At 33.4% G+C, this 15,421-nt stretch overlaps 2 protein-coding genes across 5 annotated transcripts in view; one reads left to right on the top strand and one right to left on the bottom strand.

Moving 5' to 3' along the window:
* The window catches only part of LOC126850850 (calmodulin-A-like), a 58,533-nt gene extending 45,730 nt beyond the window's left edge, over positions 1-12,803 (top strand). For all 4 annotated transcript variants that reach the window (XM_050594247.1, XM_050594245.1, XM_050594246.1 and 1 more), the window contains 3 exons: positions 6,539-6,629; positions 9,392-9,448; positions 9,790-12,803. In XM_050594247.1, coding sequence (XP_050450204.1) covers positions 6,539-6,629; positions 9,392-9,448; positions 9,790-9,872 — 231 coding nt within the window. In that variant the 3' untranslated portion in view covers positions 9,873-12,803. The remainder of the gene's footprint in view (positions 1-6,538; positions 6,630-9,391; positions 9,449-9,789) is intronic.
* Positions 12,659-15,421, bottom strand: part of LOC126850789 (uncharacterized) — a 46,118-nt gene continuing 43,355 nt past the window's right edge. Inside the window, exon 9 of the mRNA XM_050594104.1 lies at positions 12,659-15,310. Within this exon, the coding sequence (XP_050450061.1) occupies positions 14,966-15,310 (345 nt within the window). The 3' untranslated portion in view covers positions 12,659-14,965. The remainder of the gene's footprint in view (positions 15,311-15,421) is intronic.

The raw sequence follows: 15,421 nt of genomic DNA, 5'->3' as shown, positions 1-15,421 counted from the left end.
TTTGTGTTATAAAACTTTAAAATTGACTTTCATCTGTATTATTAAAGGAAATTAAAAAATAAAAGATTGAAACATTTCTACAGTTAAAATCAATTTTATTACGGTTGTCTGGACTTCTTTTGTTCTCGCGCCTCTATCTCTACTCGAGTCGTACTGGACTTTAAAAAATGCGTATGTACACTGGTATACACTTGTAGGCGAGAGAACAACGAACGAACGAAATAAAAACACAAAATCAAATTCATTTAAAACTTTCTTTGATGCACCGCTCTTGAGTGAATCGGACAGAATACTAATTAAATTCTAACAAACATTTCGTTTTATATGCCATGATGTACGTATCTTTTGGATTCTAAGGACAAAAAAATTCGCACACTTATTTGCTCACACACTCTTATTGTCAGTATATTCATAATATATATTTTAATATCTTTAATATATAATATATTTTAATATCTTTTCAAGTGTATAAAAAGATTTGGCACTTGCTATTTTTCCAATGCAATAAAAATAATTCATTTAAAATTTATTCCTCTCTTTGATTTTACTTTGCATATAATATTTTACATTTATAATGTCGAATAAAATAATTGGCAAATTTTTCAATCCATTTTTACAATAAAATAAATTAAATATTCTTCTAGGATGTTTTAGTCCTCAAACTAACGGTCTTTTCTTTAGAATTTTTTTCAATATTTCTTTCATACAATTAAGATTATAGAACGATAAAACTAAAATAACATGCGTTTGATTCGCGTCAATTAATAAACTCTGTCGATCTTCAAAAAGCGCATTTATGGTTGTAATCGATGTGATAGCATTAGAGTGATAAAGAAGCGAGAGAAAAAGAGAAGAAAAATCCCACTGAGGCGGGTAGAGCTACTAGGTGGAAACAAGTGCGTCAAACTGTTACATCACAATACATTCTAATGACGTCTGCTTTGCAGAAGACTTCTGTCGAAGCTTCTCTTTTCTCTTGCACGACTATTCTTTCGGATTGTCTACCGACATTTCTCCGAGCTACTTCTCTGTCACTTGTCTGCTTATCCGGCGAATCCTCGCTGGGTCGATGTTATTTTTCGATGTTATTCCCTCAAAGATATGCAAATCGCTCTTTTGCATTTTCGTTTTTTACTAACGAAATAGTACGTTCGAAGTATTTGTGTAAAGATCGAAGAATTTCGCGACTTTGATAATCTCGATCAAAAATGATATACTATTGTATAAATTTGAGAATGTGCATAATTAATCAAACTATTATAACTATGTTAATTTCTATATTAATGTAATTAACGTTAAAATGTTTTATAAAATTACAATAAAATTTATTTATTTTAATAAAAAAATTTTAGTAAAAAAATTTATGTTAACTCAAACTTGAGTCAACCTTTCGTGCAAATATTCATTAACTATATCATTTTTAGGACAATATTTATACAAAACTCAAATTTTTCAGAGGCTGAAAAAGAAATGTGAAATGAGACATTTTCTCTGATAAAATAAAAGTATAAATACATACACAAATAAAAATTAATTCTCGTACAGTACAATTTATGATTCTTTTTAAATTACCGTGAATCTTTATGCGAGAGTCGTCTTATTTATTTTCAGACAACCTAATTACCCTTCATTAAATTTCCGCGTTCCCGTTGGTTTCGTTAGTTATCTGTCATTTCTAAAGCTATTATGAATTTATTTTATTAAATTCCTTCCTCTAGGAGCTCTTTATTGTTCAAGATTGTCTTTTGATTGTTCGTCGTGAATTCTTTCTCAACACACATTCAGATAACCATCTCCGTGACGGCGCCGTTTTTCTCTTATCTATGCGAATTATGTAAATCGTTTGTTCAAGTTTTCCCTTAAACACACGCATACACATACCCCATTATCGGGCTTACAATACAACGTATCCATTTAAATTTTTATTGACAATTTAAAGGCATGGGATTATTGCAATATTTCGCAATTTTAAAGGATCAGGAACCCTCTATCCCCTTCTTTTCTTTAGCTTGCTTTATATTCTCTTATACAAAGATATACTAAGTACTATACTATGTTCACCAATTGAAGTTTTTTGATCATCAATTTCTATTGAGTTGTTGCATGTATACATAATATTGTTTTTATAAAAAGATAATTTTCGGATATTTTACTTAGCAAACTTTATTTTACAAATAAAGAGGCAGAGCTATTAGTAATATACGAATTTATATTAAATTATATTATTCTCAGGATTTTTAAAAACATTTAAAAACAATTTTTGAAATTTTCTGAAATGTCATTATTTGAAAATGACTTTGTATTCCATATTCGTATAGGATTTGCTAAGAACAAAATACAGTACCGTGTAGCTCTTTCGGATCTTTAAACTGCACAGCTTGCTAGAGTGTTTAACGATCGGGACATTGGGGTCAAACGCGACATATTGTAGTTACAAAGTCGATATTTTAATCTCCACGATTCAACTACCACCGTCACGCCGCTAGATTGTGTCATATCTGGGATAAAAGATGTGAAACGGGAAGAAGAGGAGAAAAATGAAGAAGAGAAAGGTAAGAGTGGAAAACAAGCGGTCAGAATGGAAGAGCAACTCGAAGGCAGTTGTAAAAAGAGGGTGGGCGATTCAACCGCAACCTACTGAAGGGTATAGCGAATAGATAGTAAGATTTATGACATGAGAAGAGAAAAGGGAAGTTCTCTCATGTGAGAAAGAGAGAGAGATACACGAGATTACATTGTGGAATAACGCCGAAGTCAAGATCAGATGAAATCTAATATCCAAACAGTGTTGTGTGTTTGCGAAAGATTTATTTTATATTGAAACAATGATTTTCACAAGAGCCATTTATCCGGAAATATCAAATGTAACCATCGTTTGCTATCAATTTAATTGTTTCAGGAAAAGTCTTTTACATTACGAATAAAAAGATAAAACCATTTTCATAACACAAAGAAGTCGAGAATACGAGATAAAAAAAAATATATGCATGGCATGAAATGGCTCAAAAATTCGCAACAACAATTCCCTTGAAGCAAACAAAAAAGCGAAACAGTTTACTAACAACAAATACAGCGTGACATGACCGTCAAGATAAAAGGAGCGAGAAAAACAATATATAGCTGCGAACAAATGCAAGCGTGCAAAAACAAACAATAGCAATCGAGTGTATCTGCTGCAGGCAATATCGAATTGCAAAGTACAAGAGAGAGTCATTGAAGATTCGCGCGTAGTAGCTATTTTCACGGTAGTTCGATTGTCAAACCGCGAAAACGTCGACGGTGAATGTTGCGACTATAATGCCAAAGTTTCTTTTGTACGATATTGAAAGAACAGCCGTACACATTTATGTGTCGAAATTTTCACACTCGTGATACGAATGCTACGAAGCTACGAGCAATTCATAATCGTTCGTCGTTTTGAAAGTGCCATAATTCAAGCTTTAAAATTTCTCTGAATTATACATATAGCAGGAATAAATGCTGACGATATATTCCAGCGAAAGATCAAATACTTGACGTGGATAACTTTCAAAATGAAGTCGGGAAAATAAAACGTATTCTCTGAGAAATTTTGATAACGCCGGCAAGATGCTGCGCGAGCAATTTGTTGCACTTCCAGAAAAAGATTAAGAGATTTCTCAGTTTGTATTAGCATGCTAATGAATGATTAATTGCATGATATTCTTCTTCGACTCTTATCGTACAGGCAGTGCTACTAGGGTAAAGGGAAGGATTTATTTTCGCATAATAGCAAATCCGGTGTATATGTCTAGAACGGGCCGATAAGAGAAAAAGCAAATAGTACGTTTCTATCGAGATATGGAAATCGGTGCTGTAAATCTATTCAAATGTCTTGTTCATCCGAAAAATTCAGACGTGTATGATATGTATGATTTTATTAGTAACATCAACAATCGTTACTTTCCTAGCACAAATAAAAATATTGATTTTTGTTGTTAAACATATGTGGAAAAATATGGGAAAATATATGTTTAAATTGTAATTTTTAGTAAAACAATTCAAACTTTGCAATCAATGATAAAACTGATAATTAAAGTTAATTAAATTAAATAATTATAATTGCAATAAATTAATTTGCAATAAATTAATTCCAACAATTAAATGATTTGATAAATTTTGAAGATTGTTAAAGAAAATGATACGGCTTAAATAAGCCTTAACATTAATTAATCGGAACAATCGAGAATTGCAATTACTCTCAGCTGACAGCTGATGCTATAGTGTTTTATGTATTTATAATCGGAATAATCCTCTGAAATTCCGACGAGAACGGCAATAAGAGATATCACTAGATCTATACGTTGTGACATCTTTTTCCAACCTATGTTTCATTTTACATTTCCTTGTCAAGGTGGCACTTTTTCTTCTGACATTCGTCGAAAACGGATAATTCCTACCGAGGAAAGTGACAAATATCTGCCTATCTGTTGTGTTAGCTTTGTGCCGCACTGCGATATTCTTCGTCATTTATTTGCTCGCGTTATCGCGTTACATGTATAAGCATAAAATGAAGGCATACAGTGCGATTATATTCGTGACTTAGCATAAAATGATTCTATGGTATTGTACCGATTTTTCTGTATGAAACATGTGCTTTACGAAATTCACAAGTTAAAAAAAATTATACAGAGACTATACATTTTTTATATCTTTACATATTATAAAAATTGTTATATATACTTTATATTCATAATATATTTTTTGCAAGTTTTCTATAAATTTTGAATTTATATAAGATATGTAGAAAAAAATAGATCGTGCGCAAAGCAACGTGATATAAGATTGAAGTTCTCCTAAAAAAATAAATTGGAATTGTAGAATAATATTTTTTATCCAGGAAAGAGTGTTTTTTAGAAAATCAACTGTTCAGATCGAAATATTGATTACGATTCCCTGTTTTTTTAGGCTTTTATAAAATCTTCAAAGATCTGTATCCTCAAACTCGTCTCACGTGACAACGGTGTTATCAAAATATATAACATCAAAAATAATTTTTTAAGAAATGTATTTTCATGATTATTAAGATAAAAATTGTAATATATTAATTAAAGTGTTTTTTATTTAAAATTATGTATAAATATTTTTAATATTTTACGTACAATTTTTCAAAGTATAATTTGTGTTGGATATTTTTGATAACTTTTTATAAAATAAAGTAAGTTACTTTTTTTTAATGTATTTTTATAATTTGCATCAAGATGACATATGATTGATGACATTATCCAAATTTGATTTTATACATATTTTAGTTTATTTTTTCAATCCTCTTCCTTTCATATTTTTCTCCTTTAAATCTGACTCTTAGAACGAAAAAATAAAATTCTGTGTAATACTTTACGAAATGTAGCGAACTTGTTTATCTAAATTTTACGCAGTAAAGCAGTAGTTTGATATTTAGAGTAAGCCTCTTTGCCTCTACAAAGGAACAAAGGGATGCTTTACTAGATATCGGACAAACAAGGAGGAGATTGCAAACGTAGTTCGACGACGCATTCTAAGCTGTATTTGCAATAACTTCTCATTAATGTAACTTAGACAAACCGTGTGAAACAAGCTGGCTATGCTCGTACGAGCAAGTAATATCGTGCAGAACAATATATTGCTTCCAATAGCAAGTGTTTCTATATTGTCTTGTACGCTAAATGCCAAAGTGGTCCTTGTGATAATCCTTCTACAAGATTCTCAGGCTTCATAGAAGCGAAGAATGAAGGTGAAGAATTTTGTGAGCAATGCTTATGCCAATTTGACAAATTTCGACAATGCTTCTATCATTGCTTCAAATAAATCTATGAAAGCATCATTAAAGCGGAACATTGCTGTTGAGTACAATAACATAAGCGAACGTCTACCAAACGCGAATGTTTCAAAGAGAACAATTCTCTGATACAGCATCAATCCCACTTCTATTTCAAGAAAAATCTGGGCGATTCGATTCGCATCTGCTTGCTTCGATTTCGAATAAATTGTGCCATTAGAATATACTGTCGTGCGTACAATAAATAATAAGGAAGAATGATTGATGTTTCGTTTGTAGTCCCTCCGTATTTTTGCGTCTTTCCTTTTGCAATTGTGGAAAAGTCGACGTCGCTCGTTAGAACGTTCCTGCTTAATGATGAGCGGAAATAAGGGAGCGAAATATTTTTGTAAACGCAATCGTAAAGTAAGCTCTTCGAAGAGTGGCTTATTTTCCACGCGAAGAAAAAAAAAAATATTTGTCATATCTTTTTCCCCCGAAGCCGTTATATGATTGCGACACCACAAATTCAGCGATGGAGGAAAAGATACAATAACAAACTTGGTGTGACAAAATATCGATTTCTCTCGCGCTACAACCGCGACTATCCGAACGTTTCAAAGAAATCGAAGTTAATAAAAGTTAGTGATATAAACGACGCAATTAAATTTTTCATTTGTCGTTTTTTGTTTTATTTTATATTACAATAATGTTTCGCAAAAAAGAGTTAAAAATAAATGAGCAACAGTTTGAATTAATTTTGTATATTTATTTGTCACACAGGTGTTTGACAAACATAATCGTGGATATATCACCGCGTCGGACCTTAGAGCGGTATTGCAATGTCTGGGAGAGGATCTTTCCGAGGAGGAAAGTAAGTATTAATGTATTCACTGATGGTGTCTATTGCGATATGAACGTGATGTGATTATGTGGATATAACTTGCGTCGATATTCTCTAAAATACTTTTAATAAGAGAAACTTTAGCAATAAAAGCCAAAGTAGACCATTTCCGTTTAAATTGACTTATCTAAAATCAATTGATTCTCGGAAAACGTATTTCGTGGTAAAGGTACTCAAATCAATTTCTGTTTAATATATTATTTTATTGAAAGTTTTATTTATTATTAACATTATTAATAATTTTTGATATCAATATATAAAAACTATCGTCGATCCTGATTGTATTCGTAAAACAAGTATAATTTTATAAACAAACTAATGCGATTTTGTAATTTTATAGAAGCATTTGAGAATTTCAATAATTTCTAGAGATACTTTGTTCCAAAAGCTTATTAATTAAGATATTTTAAAAGAGACTAAAATTAATGGCCCATTTTCATCCTGACTTGAGGCATGAAATTCAGCTGAAAATAAATCGGATTGCAATTTTGTCTGATCAAATAAAAGGGTGCTGTATACATCGTTTCTTGCGCAATATTTAACAGAATTTCCAGAGAATGTAGCATTCCCCCAATTCTGCTTTTCAGTTATTATCTTTGCTCTAGAATATTATTTGCACACTTGCCCTTGTTATTTTACGGAGTCGCAAAACTTGAATTTCGCTTGTTGACACACGCCTATCGCAAATCCTAAAGACCGCGTCTTTATTGCGCCTCACGATTATTTTACCGTGAAAACGTCAGCTTTTCTCTCACGCTCGTGCCAATCAAGTGTTTGCACAAATAAAGCAAGCAACGAACTCAACGAAATCACTCGTGTCATCGTAAATGCCCTATCGCGCCACAATATCGATTATTGTGCGGCTATCGCCGTAGAATTACGTGGATCATCTCGAAGACACACATTTCCAATTAACTACTACTGATAATTCGATTTCCACAAATTTCACGCGTATTGGACAGAGCTAACGTTTTATACATATATCTTTCAGGATACATTATAAATTTATATTCTATTAAATAATACGCTAATTAGCTTTTATAGAATTCATGCATTTATGTACAGCTATTGTACTACTACATTGATACTCTCCGAACACATTGCCATGTATTCATTAATCCGGATTGCAACTAGTTGCAAACCATAACATGTTTCCTCTCGGATGCCGGATGTTAATCGCGATTATGACAATTGTCTTGATTGAATAACGCTTATGGAAATACACGAGAATCGCGCATACATCTACAGCACATATTTGTCAACAGCAAAAGATATTTTTCATTTGACAGAGAATGAAATTTTGACCCGCGATACGAATCTTCGCGAATACATGCCGCTTAATTAAAATACAAACAGACTATATAAGACGTCTAGAGAAGATACAAGCGAGAAGATTCACGTTTCGAGCATACGTTTTTCCTCGGGCGAAACACTTCCAGGAGATCTTAACTGCCCCGGCGCAATTTCTCTGATGAGAATAAAGTGCTCGTAAAAGTTTATATATTTAAAAGAGCATTTAAAAAAAAAAAATAATTGATCCTTTGTTAAGAAAACGCGCACAGTACCCTCTTGCGCGAGCGGTAATTACACTTGTAATTACGTTCTTCTAAAAATGAACGAGAAACAAGAAATATGGAAAATGTGATATAAAATACATAACTGTTGTTCAAACATGATTTGATAATTATTAATCTATAGCTTTGCAAAAAATGTTAGCATTATCGCAAAGCTAAAATGAGTGAGTTTCAACGTATCCAACAATTGTACGCGTTAATTCTTTACATCGAACGATAGAGGCACAAAAATATAGATAATTTTTCTGTGTCGAAATGCAAGTAAAACATGTTCATCGGTTCGGAAAATCCTGCTTATATTAATCGATAGTAATTTGATAATCTCGCACGATCAACATAAGTTTCTTGATTGGCCGCAATCAATTTAAACTAAATCGCGCAAAGTTCGGGTCACAGTCGCCACAATTGGCCGAATTATAGTTTGTAAACTGTGGTACATCGCTACGTTACATATGTTATATGTTGCAACGTTATGTTACGTTATATATTGCTATTTTAATTTTATGACTTAGCATTAGGATTTATCGGAGTATTAAGTATACAGAGTATTACATATCTATTTTAAGCGATATGTACGTGATCGACGATAAAGTTTCTTGATTAGCTTGAAATAATAATAATAATAAAACTCGAGACTAATAATATAAAGATGATATTAATAAGAATTATATTTTTTATTAGTAAAAATTAATTTTGGAAATTTCAGAAAGGCATTTCAAGAAAAGTCTTCGAATGCCAGTCTTGTTTCGTAACGGATCGTAATGCCATCTTCATTCCTTTTCGTAGCAATAAATTCTGCGTGGAAATAATGCGGGTATATATCGGCAATATCTTTCTTTCGGCATCGATGACGGCACTCGTGATACGAATTAATCCTCATTGCTGGAACGCGGCAAAGATATATTAATTGAATTATTGCAAGAAAATATATATGGATTTTTGTGCGAGAAGTCGACACAGGAATGCTTGCTTGAATTCACATCGAAAACACGCACATTTTTTTAAAATATAGAAATACGCAAAAGTTCGCTCAATTATATACCTCGCAGTAAATATCTCTAAGTTCCTTCCCATAACAACAATTCTCATTCAGTGGTTCAGTAATTCCGAAAATAAAAATAACCTGCGTGATATAAGAAGCTTTTGTTTTACTTTCAGTCGAAGACATGATTAAGGAAGTGGATGTGGATGGGGATGGTCGAATTGATTTCTATGGTAAGATTTCTTTTGCATTATATTACAGCTTCTCTCGTAAAGAAAATGCGGTAATAAATACAACAGTGAAACAGAAATTTCAATTTCTATTCTCGAGCATGGTCCATCCGTAAGATGATCGATGTACTTATATCTAAAATAAAAAGAAAATATAATTCTCTTTCGAGGAAAGTATAAAATGATAAAAGCTGTTTAAGAACTACGCAAGAAGTAGAAAAAAAGGAAAAAAATACATCTCTTTTTATTCCTCTCTTCTCTTTATTATAAAAATAAATCCATGACGAAAAAATGTTATTATATTTAATACTTAATATCTATTTAATATTTTTTTAATTCTTCAGAATTCGTTCATGCTCTCGGCGAGCCGGGAATCGACGAAGACGAAGAAGACGACGAAGAAGAGCTGCAATCGCCGCTGTTCTAAGATCACGTTTATCCTCATCTCTTTGTTAGATAAGTCAGATCAGACAAAAACGATGTGCAATTTCTCGACTTGCACAAAATATCCCTTCTCTCACGTTTGCAATTCGAATCGCGTGCGATTGCGCCTCCACAAACGAAACGCGGCTCAACTTTGACTACGCGAATCCGTTTACGTTTTATTAGTTCTCATCCTTCTTCTCCAATTTCTAATCAAATTCTAACGCTGGAATGCGAAAGTCTTGCTAAATGCATCGTGAATAGGTAAAATAATCTGCACTGAGCTATATTATCTGCAAATTATCGCGAATACAACACGAATTTGCATTATTGATGTATATTAAATGCGTCAGATACGAATTGACCTTCCCTCGAACGGGGGATTCTTGATAAATCACAAATGTCATGATTCAATGTAGTTCGTGAAACTTTATTTATTTGACTACTAGTTATTATAAGCCGTCTGCTGATAAATGAGCACAATATGAATTGTAAATTATAATCCCAAAAATTATAACGAAGTTAAAAAAATGTGACATATTAATTAAAAAGATTAATAGATTTATTTGAGAAAACTGATTAATTTTAAAATATTAAATCAAATAAAAATTTTGATTGCACCGTAAATTGAATGAATGAATACAAAAATATAAGATTACAAGGAGCGTTTCTTGACACATTTAACAAATCGCTGATAAAATTAACGCCAGATAATTATGAGTCAGTTGATAACGAATCTCTTGATGAGATTTTGCCAAGCTAGACAACGATAAGCGTTTCTGGCGACGTGCCATATGTGTTAAAACTATGGATAAATCATCAGCGGTCGGCTATGGTGACTTTCATCTCGAAACGAAGTGCAGCTCGTGTCAAGCCAATGAATGAGTTGGGTATGAGATAATCTCTCACGTCACGAAAAGCAAGCATTAAGTGCGAGATGTTAACCTAGTTGAAATAAATTATTCATTTCGCACGTATTTTCGATTCTATATTGCTTCGATATTAGAGACGGCACCGTTTCTCGCCGGCTCTATCTTTTTCCGAGTCTTTCGATGCCGCACTCGGCGACTCTTTAAGATATAAAATCGACTAGATCATAAATTCCGTCTCCATCTGTGGACTTTTTCTCGATTTTACTCTCGCGTCTAACACTAGATAATGTTATATTCCATTTAAAATAATCTTAATAATCTTAAGAAAGGGATAAAACACGCACCGCACTATTCTCAACAAATCGCGCCGATGTATGCGTCGCGATGGCGCGATCGCCGAGCGAGAGGAAAAAGGAGATCAAAAGATCGCGTCGCTCGAGCAATCCCGCTGATTTGCATAATCGTATCAAATCGATGAACCTTCCACGATCCCTCTTGGAAATGGTCGCCTGAAATTATCGGTGTCCAAGCCGGACAAGCGAGCGAATCTTATGTCGATCTTCGCTCGCTTTGCTCTCGTCGGGCCTCGTATTATGTACCTTAAACGACTATATCACTGTTACGCCAATAACAAAGCTGCACGCTGTTTAAAATATTTTAAAGGATTTAATAAATCGCTAAAAAACATTTTGTAGAATTAATTTAATTCCTTTCAATCCATTTCCTAAAGCAGTGCCTTCAGAATTAAAATTCTTATAAACATGATTCGCGTGTTTTCTCTTTACTGATTATGCTTTCCGATTTTCACGAATTTAATTTTTCTCAGATCTAATTGTCAGATTTTAAAATTGTAGGAATTTTTGGGATTGTAATTCTTCGAATTTTAGTTTGTGCCATCTCTTTACTTATTATATTTTCTCCTGATACTTTTCCAATTTCCGAGAGTTTAATTTTTCCCGAATCAAAGTGGCAGATTTGAAATTCTAGGAATACTTGGAATCGCGATTCTTAGAAATTTAGTATGTGCGACTTTTTTTACTTATTTTGTTCTATACTTTTCCAATTTTCGAGAATTAAATTTTTCCAATTTAAATTACCAGATTTAAAATATTAAAAATTCTTGCAATTGACGCGATTCTGTCTCGGAATTTTAATTTGTTTTTTCATCTCTTTGCTGATTATGTTCTGATATTTTCGAGGGTTCTAAATCTTTTCAATTCACACGCTAACAGATATAAAACTCTAAAAATTCCTGAAATCGTGATTCTCTTGAAATCTTGATTTTAATTAATAAATTAATGGATTATTAGTACATAAGAAAAATATACTTTTTTTCTTAAACGTTCATTTTTATTAGAGATAAATAAACTTACATATCTTTACAGTAACAATGTCCCTTTCGTAACTCGGAAAATATGAGAATATCTATTCGCAATGATTCATATAGATCAAGACTTCCTTTTCGCTTATCGCATTTGGTTGTTAATTTCGCCTTTTATCATCATCGATTCAATAAACGAATGAATGAACGAACGAACAAACGAATAAACAAACGCTTTAAAAAACTGAGTACGACACAAACGGTACGTACGTATTATTTTGTATGATCATTGTCTACATTGCGTATGTTGTTGTACATGCGATCTCTACAAGTCTTAAATCTTACTTATAATCCTAACAATTAGCGAGCATACAACAGCCGAACATGAGAGAAGAAGTGAACAACATAAGATCACTGCTGCTATAAGTATCATAATCGATTGGTGCCTATCGGCTTATGAATTATGTATATGTATATATTATCAGATGTCTTTTCACAAATCTTGATATTAGTTTTTCTTGGACTATTCACTTTCCTTAAACTATTCAGTTTCCTTAAACTGTCATCCGGCTGATTCATTGTCAACTGGCATTTACATGGTCCAAATTACATGTGCTTCTCTTCCAACGTAACATAATTTATCCTCTATCATTATATGTGTGCTGATTTAAGTACCCTGCGAATAATCCTTTAGAAATCTTTTTTACACACATTTTATTGCATGATTTAAGCCGCATCATGCCGATTAGCAATGATACGTATTAATCGAATTTTATCGCTTTGTCTATCTAATAGACAGATTTCTATAATCTAAAAGAATCATTCATCCGATTAATTGATTCCTGAACTATTGGTGCAATCATGTCTTTGTTATCGTTAGACAAAACATTAGAGTAATTTGGTACACCTTCGATCAAAATTAATTTAATTTTTTTCTTATTTCTCGAAGATTTAGCATTTTATTTTACTTGCTTGATATTTTTTATTGAAGCGTAGGACGCAACGATCTATCACGTTATTAGATTTTTCAAGAAACCGCCAATATAACTGGACTCTTATTTGCAACTCGTCCATCATTCGCTGTCATTTTTTTTTTTTTTTATCGAAACTTAACTTATCGATCATAGCGTAGATCGAGCTGCATCGCAGATAAACAAACTTACGTTGAAAAAGAAGCGTAGTTTTATTGTGTCGCGTTGTCGGTGATACCAGTTAAAAAGAAACAGCCTTCGTTTTGCAGTCTAAAACATTGGAGATCGCCATCTAAATATTTGTCCGATAGATACGATAGACTTGTCTCTCTTCTAACAAATTCTTAAATTAATATAATTACAAGCCTCTCGTATTTATCGCACCAAATCACGGAAAGTAAGACACTAATTTTTTTCCATCATTTCTTAATTGTCATCGTAATTTTAATACACCTCTTAATAAATTTTTTTTGTTATATGAAAATATTTAGATAATCTCCAATGTCTTAATACGTTTTATTCACAAAAAAATGTATACGTTAATTCCTTACGCATGAGTGCGTGAGTACTTTTTTCTCGAAGTTCATGCAGGTGAGAATTCGTCAAAACCTTTACCTCTCGATGTGGTTCTTTCGCATTTCTATTTCGAGAACTGAAATTTATTCGAGCGATTGTGTTTCTCGAAAGCGAATTAACCGATTTAACAAATAACATCGCATCCAATTCACCTGAAATGACGTTCCGCAAATCGGCAAATTTTCCCGACAGATCATCTGAAGGACGCATTTTTTTGACCGCAAAAAATGACGTCCATCAAAGTCATACCATCGAGAAAGTCAAAAATATCATCGAAATACCATCGAAAATGCGCGTTAGAAAAAGACATTAAAAAAGATCGAAAGAGTGACATCTCACAATATTTCTCTATCACAAAATCTCAATGATCTTAATTATTAGCAGGATGCCAAGGCGACGACATATCAAATAAAAAAGATGTATATGTATATAAAAAAGATATAATTGTGTCGTGGAACGATCTTTTTCGTAGGATCGGTGGAGGTTTTGGCTCTCTCACGCAACTATTCCCGGTCTCCCTGCTGCATGACTTCTTCTCTATAAGATATATAACACATAATATCTGTCTCAATATTAAGCAGCTATCGCTTATCGCATCTCTCAAGCGTACTGCGTCCCTTAATACGTCGTATACGCGACGACCTATTTATCGTCCCTTGCAAACAATCGACGTGACATGATATAACGGTGCACCGTCGATTATTGTGTTCCTTATCGGTTCATCGATCAATTATCATTGTATCGTATCTCCGCGTAAAACAGCTGCCGATACGCTTAAATATCCATAAGCAAATAAATTTCTTATTCATTGTAAACACAAAAGAGGACTTATGTTTACATTGTCCTTACATTATCGTTATTTAAATAAATAACATTCTGCCGGCCGCATTTCTTATTTTCCTCTTTTCCTCTGAAAAATGTTCGTCTAATTTTTGGAAAACAACTGTTCGTATCCAAAATCATCATTAACTCGATAATAGTCATTTTTCTCAAGTAAGTAAGACGGTTATTCACTGTAATGATTTCACTTTTCAATTATTGATGCGGCGAGTCATTTCGTCAAGATTTTTGCGCTACGTGCAAGGATTACACACGCGAATAATGTTAAGGAACCACAGAGGGGAACATTCTTCAAATTTCCTTCGCAAAATCGCTGCATTTAAATGCTTTCTTCCCCATCGTCTCAATTACCGTGCTCGACGCGTTTTTGATCGTTGGCTTTAGCGGCAGCGACCGCGGCTGCAAAGCGCAATCGCCTTCTTCTAACGAGAGCAAATGTCGATGTCGGACATCTGCGACGAGGACGCGAAGATGAGACCGCGCGATGATCAGGATCCCATCTCGCGACGGACCCGCCTCAGAGTACAGGCTCTTCGTCGGTTTCGTCGTTCTCGTCGGTCTGTTGAGATGAGAAGGTAGTCGCCATGGAATTGTTCGTCTTGGTTCTCCGATGTCGCTTCTGTTGATTACTACTGCTACCATTACTATTACTACCGCCGTTTGTGCTGCTACAAGTACTGCTGGTGCCACTATTCGGACTGTTGACGGTATTATTACTGCCGTTGCCACCGCAGGTCAAATCGAAAGTGGTGATTTGCCCGTGAGCGGTTATCAAGGGCCGCAGAGCCGTGCGTACGGACCAATGCAGTCGAGGATACGCGCGTTCCTGTTGGAGCATCAACTCCTTTCTTCTATTTTGTTTCTGTAATATATGAGGGAAAACAAAAATCAATTATAATCAACAAATATAATTATTTGCATAACTGTGCGATACTAATTTTTTAACCGTTATAATTAAATTAAAAAATACGCG

The sequence above is a fragment of the Cataglyphis hispanica genome, chromosome 7, assembly GCF_021464435.1.
Source record: "Cataglyphis hispanica isolate Lineage 1 chromosome 7, ULB_Chis1_1.0, whole genome shotgun sequence".
NCBI classification, from domain to species: Eukaryota; Metazoa; Arthropoda; class Insecta; order Hymenoptera; family Formicidae; genus Cataglyphis; species Cataglyphis hispanica.
The sequence above is the reverse complement of the archived record's forward strand: the minus strand, read 5'-3'. Positions and strand labels throughout refer to the sequence as shown.